Source organism: Benincasa hispida, chromosome 5 (genome assembly GCF_027475165.1).
Source record: "Benincasa hispida cultivar pf3 chromosome 5, pf3_genome.v1.1, whole genome shotgun sequence".
Classification (NCBI taxonomy): Eukaryota; Viridiplantae; Streptophyta; class Magnoliopsida; order Cucurbitales; family Cucurbitaceae; genus Benincasa; species Benincasa hispida.
The window spans coordinates 48,945,438-48,961,615 of NC_143482.1; the positions used below are offsets into that span (position 1 = coordinate 48,945,438).

General features: G+C 33.1%; 1 protein-coding gene and 1 long non-coding RNA gene across 2 annotated transcripts; both read left to right on the top strand.

Moving 5' to 3' along the window:
- The first annotated feature begins 1,523 nt into the window (after positions 1–1,523).
- LOC150036200 (uncharacterized) lies at positions 1,524–2,584 on the top strand. Its single transcript, XR_016529876.1, has 2 exons — positions 1,524–1,730; positions 1,862–2,584. It is a non-coding gene; the product is annotated as an uncharacterized LOC150036200 (long non-coding RNA).
- Positions 2,585–6,115: 3,531 nt separating this feature from the next.
- LOC120077350 (uncharacterized) lies at positions 6,116–7,716 on the top strand. The gene is made up of 2 exons (XM_039031234.2): positions 6,116–6,274; positions 6,493–7,716. Exons 1-2 carry the CDS (start codon positions 6,227–6,229, stop codon positions 7,513–7,515), a joined length of 1,071 nt encoding a protein of 356 aa, XP_038887162.1. The 5' UTR covers positions 6,116–6,226; the 3' UTR covers positions 7,516–7,716.
- Positions 7,717–16,178: the final 8,462 nt, after the last annotated feature.

A 16,178-nucleotide genomic window follows, 5' to 3' on the forward strand; every position in this document is an offset into this window, starting at 1 on the left:
GAAAAGTTATTTAGAATCAAATAATTTCAAATTAGTTTCTACTTCACTTTTATTTATAATTAGTTTAGAAGGTTACATCATAAAAAATAAATGATATTGGTTACCGTTATAACTTTGAATTTTGAAAAGTTTCATTTTAATTCTTGAAATTTGAAATTTGTAGGGGTTAAGGCCAACTCACATCTCCTCTTTACACACGTCAATGAAGAGAAGGTAGAAGAATTGGGACTTATCCTCGATAGGGAATTTGGCACCTCTGTGTGGCCTGAGACAAATTTCTACAGTTTCGTTCGTAAAAGAATGAATGAAACCCCAAGTTTATAGCTGCACTATATACAAAGCATGATAACACTACTTAGTAGGTATGTTTACCTTTGTCCCTAAAAGTTTGTTCAGACTCTTTTGTTGAAAATTGACTTAAGTATCGAAGTGTGTGTGACAAACATCACAGCGTGGTGAACTACTTTGATTGTTTTACAAGTGTGTCCTAATTTCTAAAATATAAATTTATCATCAGTGGTACGCGTGAAAGTAGGGTAAGTTTCTTAAACTTTCCACCCTAAAAGTTTGTTATGACCCTTTTGTTGAAAAACTGTGATAAAGTTGTATTAGTTATAACCTATAAAGTATTTGCACTAAAAAAAATCTATAAATTATATATTAAAAAAACATTAATCGAAAGATATTTTTAAAGTTTATTACATAAATCTTTTTATCATATCTTCTATTCATTTAAAAAAAACTATGTATTTATTACATCAATATTTTAAAGAAGAATTCATATACTCCCAAGGAGTTTATTGAATTATTTATCATACAAGATCAAGAAAAAATATTGCCTTTTCATGTTTTAAAATGTTATGTGTCTTATCGTTCTTCTTTTAGGTAGAAAATAAACATTAATTAAACGAGATTAAAAAAAAATGCAATAAAATAGTAAAACAATTACTTGATGTTGCGTGCTGGTTTATTTGCTTTTGGTCAAATTAACTTGCAAGTTTGTGCTAAGATGAACATAATCGACTATTATCAAATGTGTACGATAATTTCAAAGTTAGAAGTTTAATCCTTCCATCTCGTAATTATTAAAAAAAAAGAAAAAGAAAAAGAAAAGCTTATAAGTTTGTGTCATTTTGAACTCTAAATTTTTAAAAGTGTCTAATAAATTTTGGTTAAATTACAAATTTGATTCATGTTTGGAGAAAATTCAAATATAATCTTTATGGTTTTAAAAGTTAGAATTTAGTCCTGGAACAAAATTTCATAAATAATTTCGATGGTTTAACAAATCCCTCATAAATAGACTCTGTAGGGATTACTTATGTCTATGAGTGTTTTATCAAACCACATAAACTAATTTTCAATTATAAATCTAGGGATCAAATTTGTAATTTAACTTAAGTTTTTCAATTTTTTTTTTATCTAATAGGTCCTTTAAAAATTCAAAATTTTAAAAATTAACTATTCTATTAGATGTAAAATTAATTTTTATGATTAATGGGAATCAAAACTTCAAATTATGTGTCTAATATGTCTATAACTTAAAAAAAATTGTTCAATAGGTCCATTTCTCTCAAAATCCCTTTCTTCCAAAATAGCCAGAGCCCACAAAACTCATGGATTCTTACCCAGAGAATATTGAAGCAATCAAGCGGTGGTGTCCATTGTGGGGTATTGAGTTTGTGTTTTTTTGGAGAAAGAGGATATATGAAGAAGATCATTCTTCAAGAGTTAGTTCTCTCACCCTAATTCTCTCATTTCTTTTTTGTTTGCATGCTGTAAAAGATTATGCATAACATTTGTACTTTGTAATTTTGATTTTGTGAAAATAAATTTTGGATCGATTTCCACGCTTTTGCAGAAGGACCTTCAAAGGTTCTTTCATCATGGTCCTCCAATAAGCAAACAGTCATTACTTGGACAAGCACCGAGTTCGAATACTGTGCTTTGGCCCACGCTATGGTCGAGGTTGCCTGGCTTTTACCATTACTAAATGAGTTGGGGGTAAACTCCGGAGCCAAACCAATAATACGGTGCGACAACTTAAATGCAGGAGCCTTGGCAATCAATCCAGCTTTTAACGCTTGCATGAAACATATCGGAATCGACGTCCATTTTGTTCGAGATCGAGTACTTAAAGGTCATCTTGAGGTTTGATACGTCCCCAAAGCAGACCAGTTTGCAGACTGTCTGACAAAAGTGCTTACTCATACTTAGTTCTCGTATCTTCTGTCCAAACTCGGAGTACTCGAAATACCCACTCGTTTGAGAGGGATGTTGAAGATAATAATCAGCCAAGAGTCAGCGGACCAATCAGCAACATAGCTGGCAGTAGTAAGGAAGAAGCTTCAAATTTAGTTAATGAGGTGGTAAAATTCTAGAACACACTCCACAGGCACAAATATGTTGAAGAGGAATATTCCTCTCAACCAATACTCTTGTGACATCTGTATTCTATTATTCCTTGTATTTTTTTTTCATCAATATTCGTTTACCCTGATTGTTAGGGTTTCAGTGTATAAAAGGGTCAATCAGACCTCTCAATAGCATATACGAAATATAAGAAGAAATACCCTCTAAATCAGACTACTCTCATTCTTGTTTTCCTTGTGCATGGTAATTTGCATTTTCATGTGAAGGCTTCTTTGAGAAAAATAAATAGTTTGACCAGTGTGAGGATATGAGATAGTTTGGGAGTTTAAGTAAAAGTCTCAAATGGACTAGGACAGAAAAATGGCATCCATTAAAATTATATAAGTCAGTATAATTATTTTAGGAAAAAATTACCATTTTAGTTTCTAAAATTTAGATTAGGTTCCTTAATTTTTAAGTTCAACAATTTTACTCCTCATGCTTGCATTTGATTCCATTTTAATCCCTTCATCTTCATGTAAAGTTTTTTAACTATTAGTTTTTAGTTTTTAGTTTTTCTTTTAAGAAAAAAGACCTTACAAACTAAGGAGTGTCTGGAGTGCATAATTAGTTATAATAGTTTGTGGTTATTATAATCTATGAGCTTATAATAGTATGCAAATTTAAATAGTTTGCTTTTAAGTATAAACTATTTTAGTATGGATTAAAAGGTCTACATTGGAGGTTAAGGTTTATGCATTTGAGTTGCTGATTTGTTTAACATGGAGTTTTTTGTTATGGGTTTAGATTGTTTTGTCTATTTTTGTGTTATATTATAAAAGTATTAGTATTTTAAATATCATATTTCGTAAATAAAGATACATATGCACAAGATAGGTGAGATTAGACTAAAAATATATCAACGAAAAATATTTTAATCATGCAGGTGCACCCAAAGAGATGATGCATTCATATTTTAGTTTCACAAAAATGTGTAAGATGAAATATTCAAACGTCTTGAATGAACTATATTTATGATACACAATTATATCAGTTATAAAATAAATTTTATAAAAAGTTTATAATCGAGCCACCTATGAGAACCAAACGACAAGTTTTATTGTTATTATTATTATTATTCATTGTTTTTTTCCTTTTAAACTTTTTCTAACAATAGAAGATAGAGTGGTTATGAAAAATATAATATCTCCAATCCTTCCCAATAATGGAGGTCCTGATTAGGTCACCCATCAAAACTTATCTGTTTGTTTAAGAAGTTTCCCTTCTTTTTCGTGATTCTATATGATTTTTTAAAACAGTCGTAAATATAGTAATCAGATTCAAAATATTTTTAGATATTGTACAATACAAAATAATTTACAGATGTATAGTGATAGACCACATCATTAACAATTGTCAGAAGAAGTCTATCAGTGATAGAGTCTATTATTTATAAATTTTTCTATATTTACAATTCTTCTACAATGTTGTTATATACTTAATTATTATTTCTAAAAGGGTTACTGAAAATAATTATTTATTTATTTTATTCTATTTGTCATTGAGTGAAATAAAATGAATTCGATGGAATTTTATTAAATTTTGATGTAAATTACTTATTTAAACTATGTGCAATTTCAATTTCTATTAATAAATCAAGACTTTTTTTTTTTTTTTTTTTTTTTTTTTTTTTTTTACAACATGCAGGGTATGAGCAATAAATTAATAATTTAAACTTTTTTTTAAAATTTTATTTCCTTTACATTTTCCTAAAATCTGTGGTGGATGACATGGGGCGTAGGTAGAGATTTAACTTTTGTCACATTCGACGATCTCATAATAGGATGGTTGATAGTGTAGTGCCTTGGGTAGTAGGATGGGAGGGGGTAGATCTCAATATTTGTGGGATGATTTTTCTAATTGACTTTGTCATTTGGTTGTAGCAAATATGACACAATTCCTTCATAATTGTGTTTTGTTTGTTTTTCTCAAAAGAAAAAAAAAATTATGTATACATATTATTTAACTTTATTTTATTAATTGGCTTTTTAAAATAAAAAGATAAAAAAAAATATATTTATATTTTATAGCAAAAAAATTACAAAAATGTTTTGTATTTTGAAACTTTTTGTTATAAAGTTTAAATATTTTTAAATATTTTTTATTTAAAAAAAAACCATTTAAAAAATCAATAATGTGTTTGTTGAGATTCTAGTGGTATTATATATATATATATATATATATATATATATATTTATTGTGGGTGTTTAAATTAAAAAGGTATATATTTGTGGGTGGTTAAATTAAAAAAGTATATATTTGTGGGTGAGTACGTTAATAAAGTTCATCAATGAATATATAAATAGAAATAGAAATACATATGATAATTAAATTTATTTAAAATATTTCATATTTCAAACAAGATAAAAACTTTAAAATCTTAGATTTCAAAAACCACATGATTTAAAATCACTTTAATTTCAAAGGAGAAAGTAAGGCCAATCATTTTTTTTTCCTTTTTGCGTTTTGAAAATTCATTCTAGTTTCTCTCCATTTCCTACAACGTTTACATCTTTTTTAAATAAAAAATGTTGAATTCTTAACCCAAATTTAAAAATAAAATAAAATTTTAAAAGCTATTTTTTTTTTTTTAATTTTCAAATTATTTTGACTTGATTTTTAAAAACATTGATAAAAAGTAGATAGAACTATAAGAAATATAGAGGTAAGTGGAAGAAGTATTTATAGGTTTAAGTTAAAAAAAAAAACAAATAATAGTCACGGGTTAAATGTACTACATTGAGGTCTATATATGGACTAATGTTTAAACAATCCGGGGTAATATGTGTTCCCTCATTCGGTTAGTATCTATAAGTAGAATATATATATATATATATATATATATCAAGATTTCAATTTTACGGATATATCGATGGACATATGACAAGATATCAATATTAATATTGACGAACATTTCTATAAATAAAATATTTTATTAAAATTATTTAAAGTAATAATTAAGTTGTTAGTAAAGATATTGTTATTAGTGTGTATCTCCATTTTTGAGTTAATAGATTTTTTTTTTTTTTTTTTTTTTTTTTTTTTTGGTTTATGGATATTTATAAAAGATATATAGGAAATATCGATTAATCTTTACTATTGATCTTGAACTTTCTAACTTACAGATATATTTTTTTACAGATTATATCAATATATCGACAAATATTTCAATCATTGGTTAGTATTTAATCTCACTGCAGTTTGAGCACAAGAATGTCTGTGCTCGACTTCAACCTTGAGGCGGTCATTATGTGGAACTTTTGGTATATGTATCATCGCTTCTTGGTCAACTAAAATCGAATGTCTAATAATTACAACGTTGCTTTCATGCCCTTAATTGGCAGGCATAAGTGTAAAAGCCCTTGTTTGCAATATATATTCTAGTTGGCTTGTTTTCGGGTGAGGAGTGCTGTTCTCTAGTTCTTCCTCGAATATCTTCTTTTTCTTGACCAAATATTCATTTTCGATATATAGAACTATAAATTATCATTTTTATGTTTTGTAGATCTATATTTTTTTTTTTAAAAAAATATCAAATATGCGTTAATGACCTCTTTGACACGAACTTAAAAGTTTAAAGACTTATTAGATATAAATCGAATGTTTTGGGATCGATTAGATACTTTTTTATAAAACTCAGAAGATTTAATAAACACAAAATTCTAAAATCTAAAGGTCCTATTAAACATTTTGGTTAATATCAAGGACTAAACCTGTAATTATTAACATTTAATTTATATATAAATAGCAAGCGTTTGGAGCTCATGTATGCATAGAACGAAGGCAAGAGGCTTAGCTTAGTATTGAGAAAGATATGAAGATCAAACCAACCTTTGGAATCACTCTCATTTTGTCTCTTTTGGTATATGAATTTCTTTTTTATCACTCTATTTTTATTTCTTGTGAGTGTTTTTTTTTTTTTTTTTTTACATATAATTGTTGGTTTTTTCTGTTTGAAACCTTCATTTTCTATATATAAGAAACTTGTTTATTTTTTCAAAATAAAATTTTCTTGCTACCTAGAAAAGGGTAATAATCTCTCATCATTTTCTTTCTTTCTTTCCATGTTGGGCAATTTAGCTTGTCAGCAGCATAGAGTCGAGGTATGAACCAGGAGGGCAATGGAGAAATGTGATTGAAGATGAGACATTTCAAGTAGTAACTAAAGAAAAAGAAGATTGCCTTGAAGACAAAAAGATTGGAAATGAAGAGTCTTTTATCAAGGATATAGAACCACGACCAAGTGTCACGTTTTATCCAGATGATGCCAAAGTCAAACTTTTTACCAAAGACATTGAACCACGACCAAGTACCACGTTTTATCCCACTGATGTCAATGCCAAACTTTTTACCAAAGATATTGAACCACGACCAAGTACCACGTTTTATCCAAATGATGTCAAAATCAATTTTTTTGCCAAAAATATTGAACCACGACCCAGTGTCACATTCTACCCTAATGACAACAAAGTCACACAATTTACCAAAGACATTGAACCACGACCAAGTACCACATTTTATCCCGCTGATGTCAAAGCCAGACATTTTACCAAAGATATTGAACCACGACCAAGTACCACATTTTATCCCGCTGATGTTAAAGTCGGACTTTTTACCAAAGATATTGAACCACGACCAAGTACCACATTTTATCCAGATGATGTCAAAATTAAACTTTTTGCCAAGAATATTGAACCACGACCTGGTGTCACATTCTACCCTAATGACAACAAGGTCAAACAATTTACCAAAGATATTGAACCACGACCAAGTACTACATTTTATCCTACTAATGTCAAAGCCAAACCTTTTACCAAAGATATTGAACCACGACCAAGTGTCACGTTTTATCCCGATGATGTCAAAATCAAACTTTTTGCCAATGATATTGAACCACGACCCAGTGTCACATTCTACCCTAATGACAACAAAGTCAAACAATTTATCAAAGACAATGAACCACGACCAAGTACCACAATTTATCTCACTGATACCAAAGCCAAACATTTTACCAAAGATATTGAAGTACAGCAAAATTTCACATCTTACCCAGATGATACCAACACAAATGGCGAAGTTGACATACAGATGGCACAAACTTAACGTCATGTCAATACTAACCAGAGGAGAAGGACGATTAGGGTAACTGGAAAATTGATGGACTCTTTTAGAATCCATTGTCTTTATGATCCAACTAATAGTGTGGTTCGTACTTTATATTTCTGTTGAATGTGGGTGTGACTTGTAAAATAAATAAATTATTTGTTAAAAGAATGATTATGAGGAAGCTGTTTGATGAGATCATCCTTCGTCTTTATAGTCCTTGACCTTTTGTTGATAATCATTTAGTTCTTGTATTTTCAAATTTATAACGATTTAGTCCTCAGACGTTAACAAGTAACAGTTGAATCCTTATACTTTACAATTTGTAACCAATTAATCCTTACAGTGAAAAATATTTGTTCGCACGAGATTTCAAGAGAAATTTATTTCGTGGAACTTGAACTTTGTATTTCTATTAATTTTGTAGAAAGTGAGTACAATCTCTAATACACATATTTTGATGCTTTAAAAATAAACTATAAACTTCTAGTTGATCTTCTTGAACGATCGGCCTTTGGGCTTATTGATCTTCTTGAATGATCGGCCTTTGGGATTGTTGATGATCGGCTTTTGGGCTTGTTAACGAATTTTGGGCTTGTTGATCTTCTTGGGTGATCGGCCTTTGGGCTTGTTGATCTTCTTGGGTGATCGGCCTTTGGGCTTGTTGATCTTCTTGGGTGATCGGCCTTTGGGTTTGATGATATTCTTGGATGATCGACCTTTAGGCTTGTTGATCTTCTTAGAGGATTGGTCTATTGACTTGTTCATTTTCTTGGATGATCGGCCTTTGGGCTTGTTGATCTTCTTGGATGATTGGTCTTTGGGCTTGTTGATCTTCTTGGATGATCGGTCTTTGGACTTGTTGATTTTCTTGGAAGATCAGCCTTTGGGTTTGTTTATCCTCTTGGAGGATTAGTGTTTGCACGAGACTTCTGGAGAAACTTGTTTCGTAGGGTTGAACTTGAGTTGGTGTGATGTTGAGGTTGATTTGATACGATGTGGTTCGATCTCTAGTACTTGATCATCTGATTCTCTCTCGGTTGGGTGGATGCGCTTGACTTGAAGAAGGAAAGCACCAAACATTCTTGTAAAAGTTTTAGAAGAGTGTTTGTGTCTTCAAGGGTCTTCTGTCTTCTAGGAGTGCAGCTTCAGGAGTCTTGAGAGTCTTCTGCTTGTTGATGAATTCTCTCTAGGCTCTCTGAATGTAGAATTACTTATATCTTCAAAAGGACTTCAGTCTTCAAGCATGGTCAGAATGCTTGTATCTTCAAACAACTTCAGTCTTCAGGATGCTTGCATCTTCCAAGAACTTCAGTATGCTTGCATCTTCCAAGGACTTCAGTCTTTAGAATGCTTTTATCTTCGAAGGACTTCAGTTTTCAGACGTGATCAGCTTCAGGAGTGAAGGAGTCTTCAAACTGTAGAGAATTCCTTATAAGGTCTCTGGAGTACAAAATTGCTGACCCCCACAAATGAGGAGAACTCCTCTATTGATAGAGTTCTCTGTTGGAATTCATGGGCTTGGGCTTGGTCGGTCCATGGGCCTGACTAATTAGATTTGGGCATTATTTGATATTTTGGTCAAATTAAGCCTATTTATAGGCTAAATTGGACGTTTAGCCCAAATAATAATATCAAATTTCACCGAATTAATTTTATTCAATCCAACGGTTACAAAGGAAACATGTGTAATCATCGGACTTCGTCAATTTATGTCTTCAACTTCAATTTGGGACAAATGTCAACTTCTAATTAGTCTCGAATTCAATTATTTGGAATTTCGTCCTTAATTTAGTAAATGACGTGGCAATTTACGATCGGTCCAAAATTTCTCATTCAACAAATGTCCATTTTTCGAGATTTATGCACGTATATGGGTGGATGAATCTCGAAAAATATAATTTGAAATCAAAATTTGATGCATCATCATGATCAAAATGTGAGAATTTAGCTCAAAATTTTGATTTAAAATTTTATTGGTTTAACACACTTTCGCCAAGTAAACAAAAAATGAATTTTAGTCCTTGACTTTCTTTCTTCCAAGTAAACTGTAATTTGAACTAAAGTAGAATTTATGTTCCACTTTAATTGCAAATTTAATTTAATAACCCAAATTCTAACAGTCATTTTTTTTTTTTAGATTTAGAATATACTCAATTCTTTATGTGAATTTGAATTAGAATTTGTGATTTTGTCTTCCTCTTTCCTTCGACTTTGATTTGGTGGATGCTTGGAGTGTACCTATATTTTGATTTGAGATAACACTTAATATTGGCTTGAATTTGGAATAGAATTTGGGGTGAAATGATCAATTTTGGTTTGAGATAAAAATTTGGGATATGCTCAAATTTTAATGAGAGACCAATTGAGACATTTTTTTTTATCCACAATTTATTTTTATTGAAGATAAAAACTCAAGGTTGGATAATTTGAATTTGAAATAAAATTTGGGATATGACCAAATTTCAATTTGGGATAAATTTTAGATCATTCCCACAATTTGATTTAAAAATAGGGATGAGAGAACTTAAATTTGGATGAATTTGATATAAAATTTGGAAGATGCCCAAATTTGAGATTAATCCACAATTTAATCTTAAAGTTTGAACAATTTTTTTTCTTTAATAAAATTTAGAACATTGCTCAATTTTATTTGAAAATGAGTATAAAAACTAAAGTTGATTTAAATTTGAGATAAAATTTGGAATATAGCCAAACTTTAATTCGAAAGGAATTTTAGATTACTCTAAATTTGGACGAAGTTGAGATAAAATTTGGAAGATGCCCAAATTCAAAATTTACATCAATTTGAGGTTTCATCTTTAATTTAATTTGGCTTTGATGATAGAAGACTAATTTTGGATAGAATTTCGAATCTTGACTTGAATTTGGAATATAATTTTAATTCTGTTCCAATTTTGACTTTGCATAAAATTTGGAGTATGCCAAATTTTGACTTGAGAAAGATTTGAATTTCAAATATAACTGTATTCAATTCAAAAATTTTGTTTGAATTTGGATTAACTCCTATCTCAATAAAAAAAACTTGGAATATACTTCACAATTCTCAACTTTAAATTTATTTAGCCAATTGGCCTTGAGGCTAAATAATTCTGGACTTGGCTTTTACTTTTGCCTGCAATGATCCCACTTCTTTCTCTCTCTCTTTTTTTTTTTTTTTTTTTTTTTTTTTTAGCTTCAAATTTGTCTAAAATCCAAACTTTTTGACACTTGGCTTGACTTTAACTTCTTCAGGATTTTATGGAAGATTAAACCCCAATATTAGTTAGGATTTTTTTTTCATAATTTCTCTAAACCACACTTCTCCTCCTATAAATTGGTGGGATGGAATTAACCCATTAGAAATCAAGCTTGGCTCTTTGAAGCTTTTAATTGCTTTGTTCTTCTTTTTTTTTTTTTTTTATTTTTTATTTTTTTATTTTTTTTATGTTTGAAAGTGGAAATCACAATCGTTGGTATTAAGCATTGCTGTGAATGACTTTTGTTGCTGCCATAACTTTGTCATCAGTTCTTTGGTTGTCGATTTTTTTTTTTTTTTTTTTTTTGAGTTTTGCATTTTCTGTAACTTTTGAAACCGCCTCAGTGCATTGGTCGACTTTACCACCTACCATCGCACACTGTCGTCCGTCGAGAAGTGCCCATCGACGTGATTGAGTCGCTTCTCCTTTTTTTTTTGTTTGAAATGCTAGAATAATGTGTGAGAGATGGAGAGAATAGAAAGGGAGAGATAGAGAGAAGAAGGTGAAGGACAGAGAAAGAAAATGGGGAGGGGGGTGGCGACGGCAAGGTGCAAGAGAGATTTAGGGTTTTTTTTTTCATTTTTAAAATTTTTTCCCTTTTTCCCTTTTCCTTTTCCCTTTTCTCTTTCTCTTTCCTTTTCCCTTTTCTCTTTCTCTTTCCTTTTCTTCCCTTTTCTTTCTCTTTTTCCTTTATATTCTCTTCCCCCCTTTTTTTTCTTTTTTTTTTTTCCGATTGTTTTTTCATTTTTTCTTTCTTTTCCCTTTTTTTTGTTTTGTTTTCTTTTTTTTTTCCAAAGTTTTTTTCTCTCTTTTTTTCATTCTTTTTTCTTTTTTTTTTTTGTTTTCTTTTCCCTTTTTTTCAAAGTTTTTTTTTTTTGCTTTCTTTTTCTCTTCTGTTTGCTTTTTTTTCCCACACTTTTCTTTTTTTTTTTTCACATATTTTTTTTTATTTCTTCTCTTTTTTTTTTCTAGAAGTTTCTTTTCTGCTTTCTTTTTTTTTTTTTTTTTTTTACTAATTGCCCCCCAGCTATTTTTTTTTGTAGAATTTACAGTGCAATCAAAGGAGCACAAAAAAACAAACTTTTTTAATCTCATCGACCCGTCTTTGGTGCACATAAGGACGACCTTGACATGGTCTATCTATTGTATCCCTATTCGTGCTTCCTGATCATCATGCGGAAACCTGCAAAGGCTTATAACCCTCTCATTCAATCACCGACTACCTTGCAGCGCCATTTGTGCACCCTGATCGTCATGGGAGGGGCCCTGCAAAGGCTTACAACTCTTCCATTCGATCACTCTAGGTGGATCCCGAAAAGGTCTACCTTGTAGCACCGTTCGTACATCCTGATCCTCATGGGAGGGGCTCGCAAAGGCTTACAACTCTCCCATTCGATCACCCTAGGGAGGATCCCGGAAAGGTCTACCTTGTAGCGCCGCTCGTGTATCTTGATCGTCATGGAAGGGGCCCTGCAAAGGCTTACAACTCTCCCATTCGATCACCATTTGATCACCATCCCGGAAAGGTCTACCTTGTAGCATCATTTGTGCATCTTGATCGTCATGGGAGGGGCCTCGCAAAGACTTACAACTTTCCCATTCGATCACCCTAGGGAGGATTCAAAGGTCTGCTTTATAGCACCGTTCGTGTATCCTAATTGTCATGGGAGGGGCCCTGCAAGGCTTACAACTCTCTCATGCTTTCACCCTACGGAAGATCCCAATAAGGTCTACCTTGTAGCACTGTTCACATATCCTGATTGTCATGGGAGGGACCCTGCAAGGCTTACAACTCTCATATGCTTTCACCCTAGGGAGGATCCTGATAAGGTCTACCTCAAAATTTGAAGATAAGGAAAATATGCCATTGAGTATTGAAGATAAGGCGGATATGCCATCAAACCTTGAAGATGAGAAGAATGTGCCATCAAGATTTTGAACGGAGTCAGGGTGGCTAGAGTCGATCTCACATACAAGGCGGAGCCAGACGGACCAGAGTTGTCCTCGCATATGAGGTGGAGCCGGATGGACCAGAGTCGTCCTCGCATATGAGGTAGAGCTAGGCAAACTAAACTTGATCTCATATATGAGGTGAAACCACACTCACATTTTTGGAGAGGAAGTGAAGCTACACCAATTTTGGAGAAGAGGTGAAGTTGTACCAATATTTTGGAGAGGAAATGAAACCGCACCATGACTTTGAAGATGGAGTGAAGTCGCGTCATTAGTTTGAAGATGAAGTGAAATCGCGCTATCAGTTCGGAGATGAAATGAAGCCACGCCATAAATTTGGAGATGAAGCGAAGCCACGCCAACAATTTAGAGAGGAAATGAAACTGCACCACGACTTTGAGATGAAGCGAAGTCGCGCCATTAGTTTGGAGATGAAGCGAAGCCACGCCACAACTTTGGAGATGAAGTGAACCACGCCAGACTTTGGAGATAAAGTGAAACTGCACCAACATTTTGGAGATGAAGTGAAGCCACGCTATCAGTTTGGAGATGAAACGAAGCCACGCTACGACTTTGAAGATGAAGTGAAGCCGCGTCATCAGTTTGGAGATGAAGTGAACCACGCCAGACTTTGGAGATGAAGCGAAGCTGCATCATGATTTTGTAGACCGAGTCATTGAAGATGGAGTCGAGCCATGCACACCGACCTTTAACTTGAAGATGGAGTGGAGTCATTCACACCAACCTTTAACTTGAAGATGGAAGTAGAGCCATGCACGCCAATCTTGAACTTAAAGATGGAGAGGTATCAATGGAGCCTTTGAACTTAAAGATGGAGAAGCATCGACGAGACCTTCGCACTTGAGTTTAACAAAGCATCGGAAAATTCTTTGCATTTGAGTTTGACAAAACATCAGCCAATGCTTCGCATTTGAGTTTGATAAAGCATTGATAAATCATCGACATCTGAGCTTGACAAAACATTGGCCAATCCTCTGCACTTGAGCTTGAAGTATCGGTGAATCCTTCGCATTTAAGTTTGAAATATCGACGAATCTTCCGAATTTGAGTTTGATGAAGCATCAATGAAGCTTTGGCAGTAGGCTTGACTTTGTGATTTGAGCATGAAGATGGCATCGCAAAACCTCCAAACTTGAGCATGAAGATGAAGCATCGATGAAGCCTCTAAACTTGAAGATGGAGGAGCATTAATGAAGCCTCTGAACTTGAAGATTGAAGAGCATCGATGAAGCCTCTGAACTTGAAGATGGAGGAGCATCTAAGTTTAATTTTAAAGAGGAAGCGAAGTGCATTCCAAGTGTGTGCCTTTTATTTACTATGTTTACTCCTTACGAGGGATGAACATCTTCAATCCATTGTGTTGCCCCCAATAGAGATGAACATCTTCAATCTGAAGTGTCATTCTTTAACGGGGATGATCAACATCAATCTTCTAGTATTATACGTAGGTGGTTGTGGTACCTTTTCTGATGGACTAAACTTAAATTTCCTTTAGTTTCCTTCGTACCTTTAAAGAAAGGGATCAAATCATGACGTAGTTCAAGTTTTTTTTTTTTTTTTTAACTGGACTGAACTTGAAGTTTCTTTCAAGCTGCCTATATACCCTTCTTAATAATAGGGATCAAGTCATAATGTAGTTCGAAAAGAATTTTTTTTTTATGTGCGATTGAACTTAAATTTCTTTAAGTTGCCTATGTACCCTTTATAATGAAAGGGATCAAGTCATAACATAGTTTGTACAAAGTTTATTTTTTTTTTGGGGCCGTTCACATTTTAAGTTCATGTAGCCCAAGAACATCATGCAGTTTAGGCTCTTGCAATGAGGAGCTTCTTCATTTAAATTTCAGAAGCTCTTATTTCATCATGGTTTTGATCATCCTCTTCATTTGTAGGATTCATCAATATGATGAGTTTTGGCTTCACTATCAAGGAATCTTCTGTACTTATGTCAACGGAAAATTTCCTCTTCATGTGTGAAGGGACACGACTGTGAATCTTTTCGTCGTTGTTTTCTTCATGGAATGACGTTGGCTTCAATATTTTTATCCATCCTTTACGTTGATCGCTTGTTGTCTTGAGACGATCAAAAGCACATGCTGAAGGTTGATCTTTCTTTGATGTGGATATACTTAGCCTTTTGAAGGCTGAAGTTCGAGCAGAAGTAATCGTTGGACATTGGTCTTCTTCTCCTATCGTGGCCATACTCAATCTTTGAAAGACTGAAGATTGAGCACTTGAAGGCTTAATACAATCAAAGATAGAAGTTCTTTGCTTCATTTCCTCTGAGTCGTTGACTTCTTCGATAGTTATATGATTGTTTTCGACTTTCACTATGCCGATAGTATGACATGCAATAACTTCTGATACTTTCTCTGGATGATTATTGAGAAAGCTTTTTGGGAGAAATTCTTCCGAAATTGCCGGCCGTTGGAATTAAGGAAAGTTCTTATCTTCTTTCTTAGTAGGCTTAGGCTTCTGTGTCATATTTTTACCTTTATTTTTATGAGTCTTGTTCCTTCTTCTATAGCTTCGATAGGAACGCGACTCTTTTTGGGTGGAGTTCGTCTGTCTTTTTTTTCGACGAGTCACAACTATCCACCCTTCGTTGTCCTCTCCAACGAGCTCATCTTTCTTTTTGGAATTTGCTGTTTGAATCTCTTGTTGGAACCAAACAACTATAGGCTCGAAGGCTCCAAACTGGATCAGGCTTTGTCTTTGAGCATGAGACACAGACAGTGTTGGGACACTTGAAGTTGCCGCTTTTGTAGCGTGATTTGCCTGAGCTATTTCATCCAAATCTAACTCAATCTTCTTTTCACGAGCTAACTTCAAAATTTGTTCCTTCAGCACAAAGCACCTTTCAACTGGGTGACTAACGACCCGATGATACTTGCAGTAGTTAGGATAATCTATTTTTCCTACTTGTTCCGGCCGCTTGCATTCCGACAGCTGAATAAGTTACTTCTCTAGCAATTTCTCCAACATATCTGCCACATCAGAGTCAGGGAATGGATAAACCTTCTCTTGTCATTCTTTAAGAGTTGGACGACGCTTCTCGCCCTCATTGTGCCTTCTTTCAAATTTTGTTTGTTTTCCTTTGGAGGAAAATTTCAGCGGGGTCACATGAATGACCATAGATTCTTTTGTGGCACTACCCACGATTTTTTCAGTGCCCTTGGCATCATTTTTGTATTTTTTTCCCTTCAGAGACTAGAAAATCTTTAGTTCCCCTATTGGCAATGCTCAACTCTATATCATGAGCGCGTGTTGCCAGCTCCTCAAACGTACGGGGTTTTATTCCTTGTAGGATGTAGAGAAGCTCCAGTGCATGCCTTGAGTGCACATCTCCACTGCAGATAATTCAGTAAGTCTATCTTTGTAATCCAGACTTAAAGCTCTCCATTGGTTGATGTAATCGATGACTGTCTC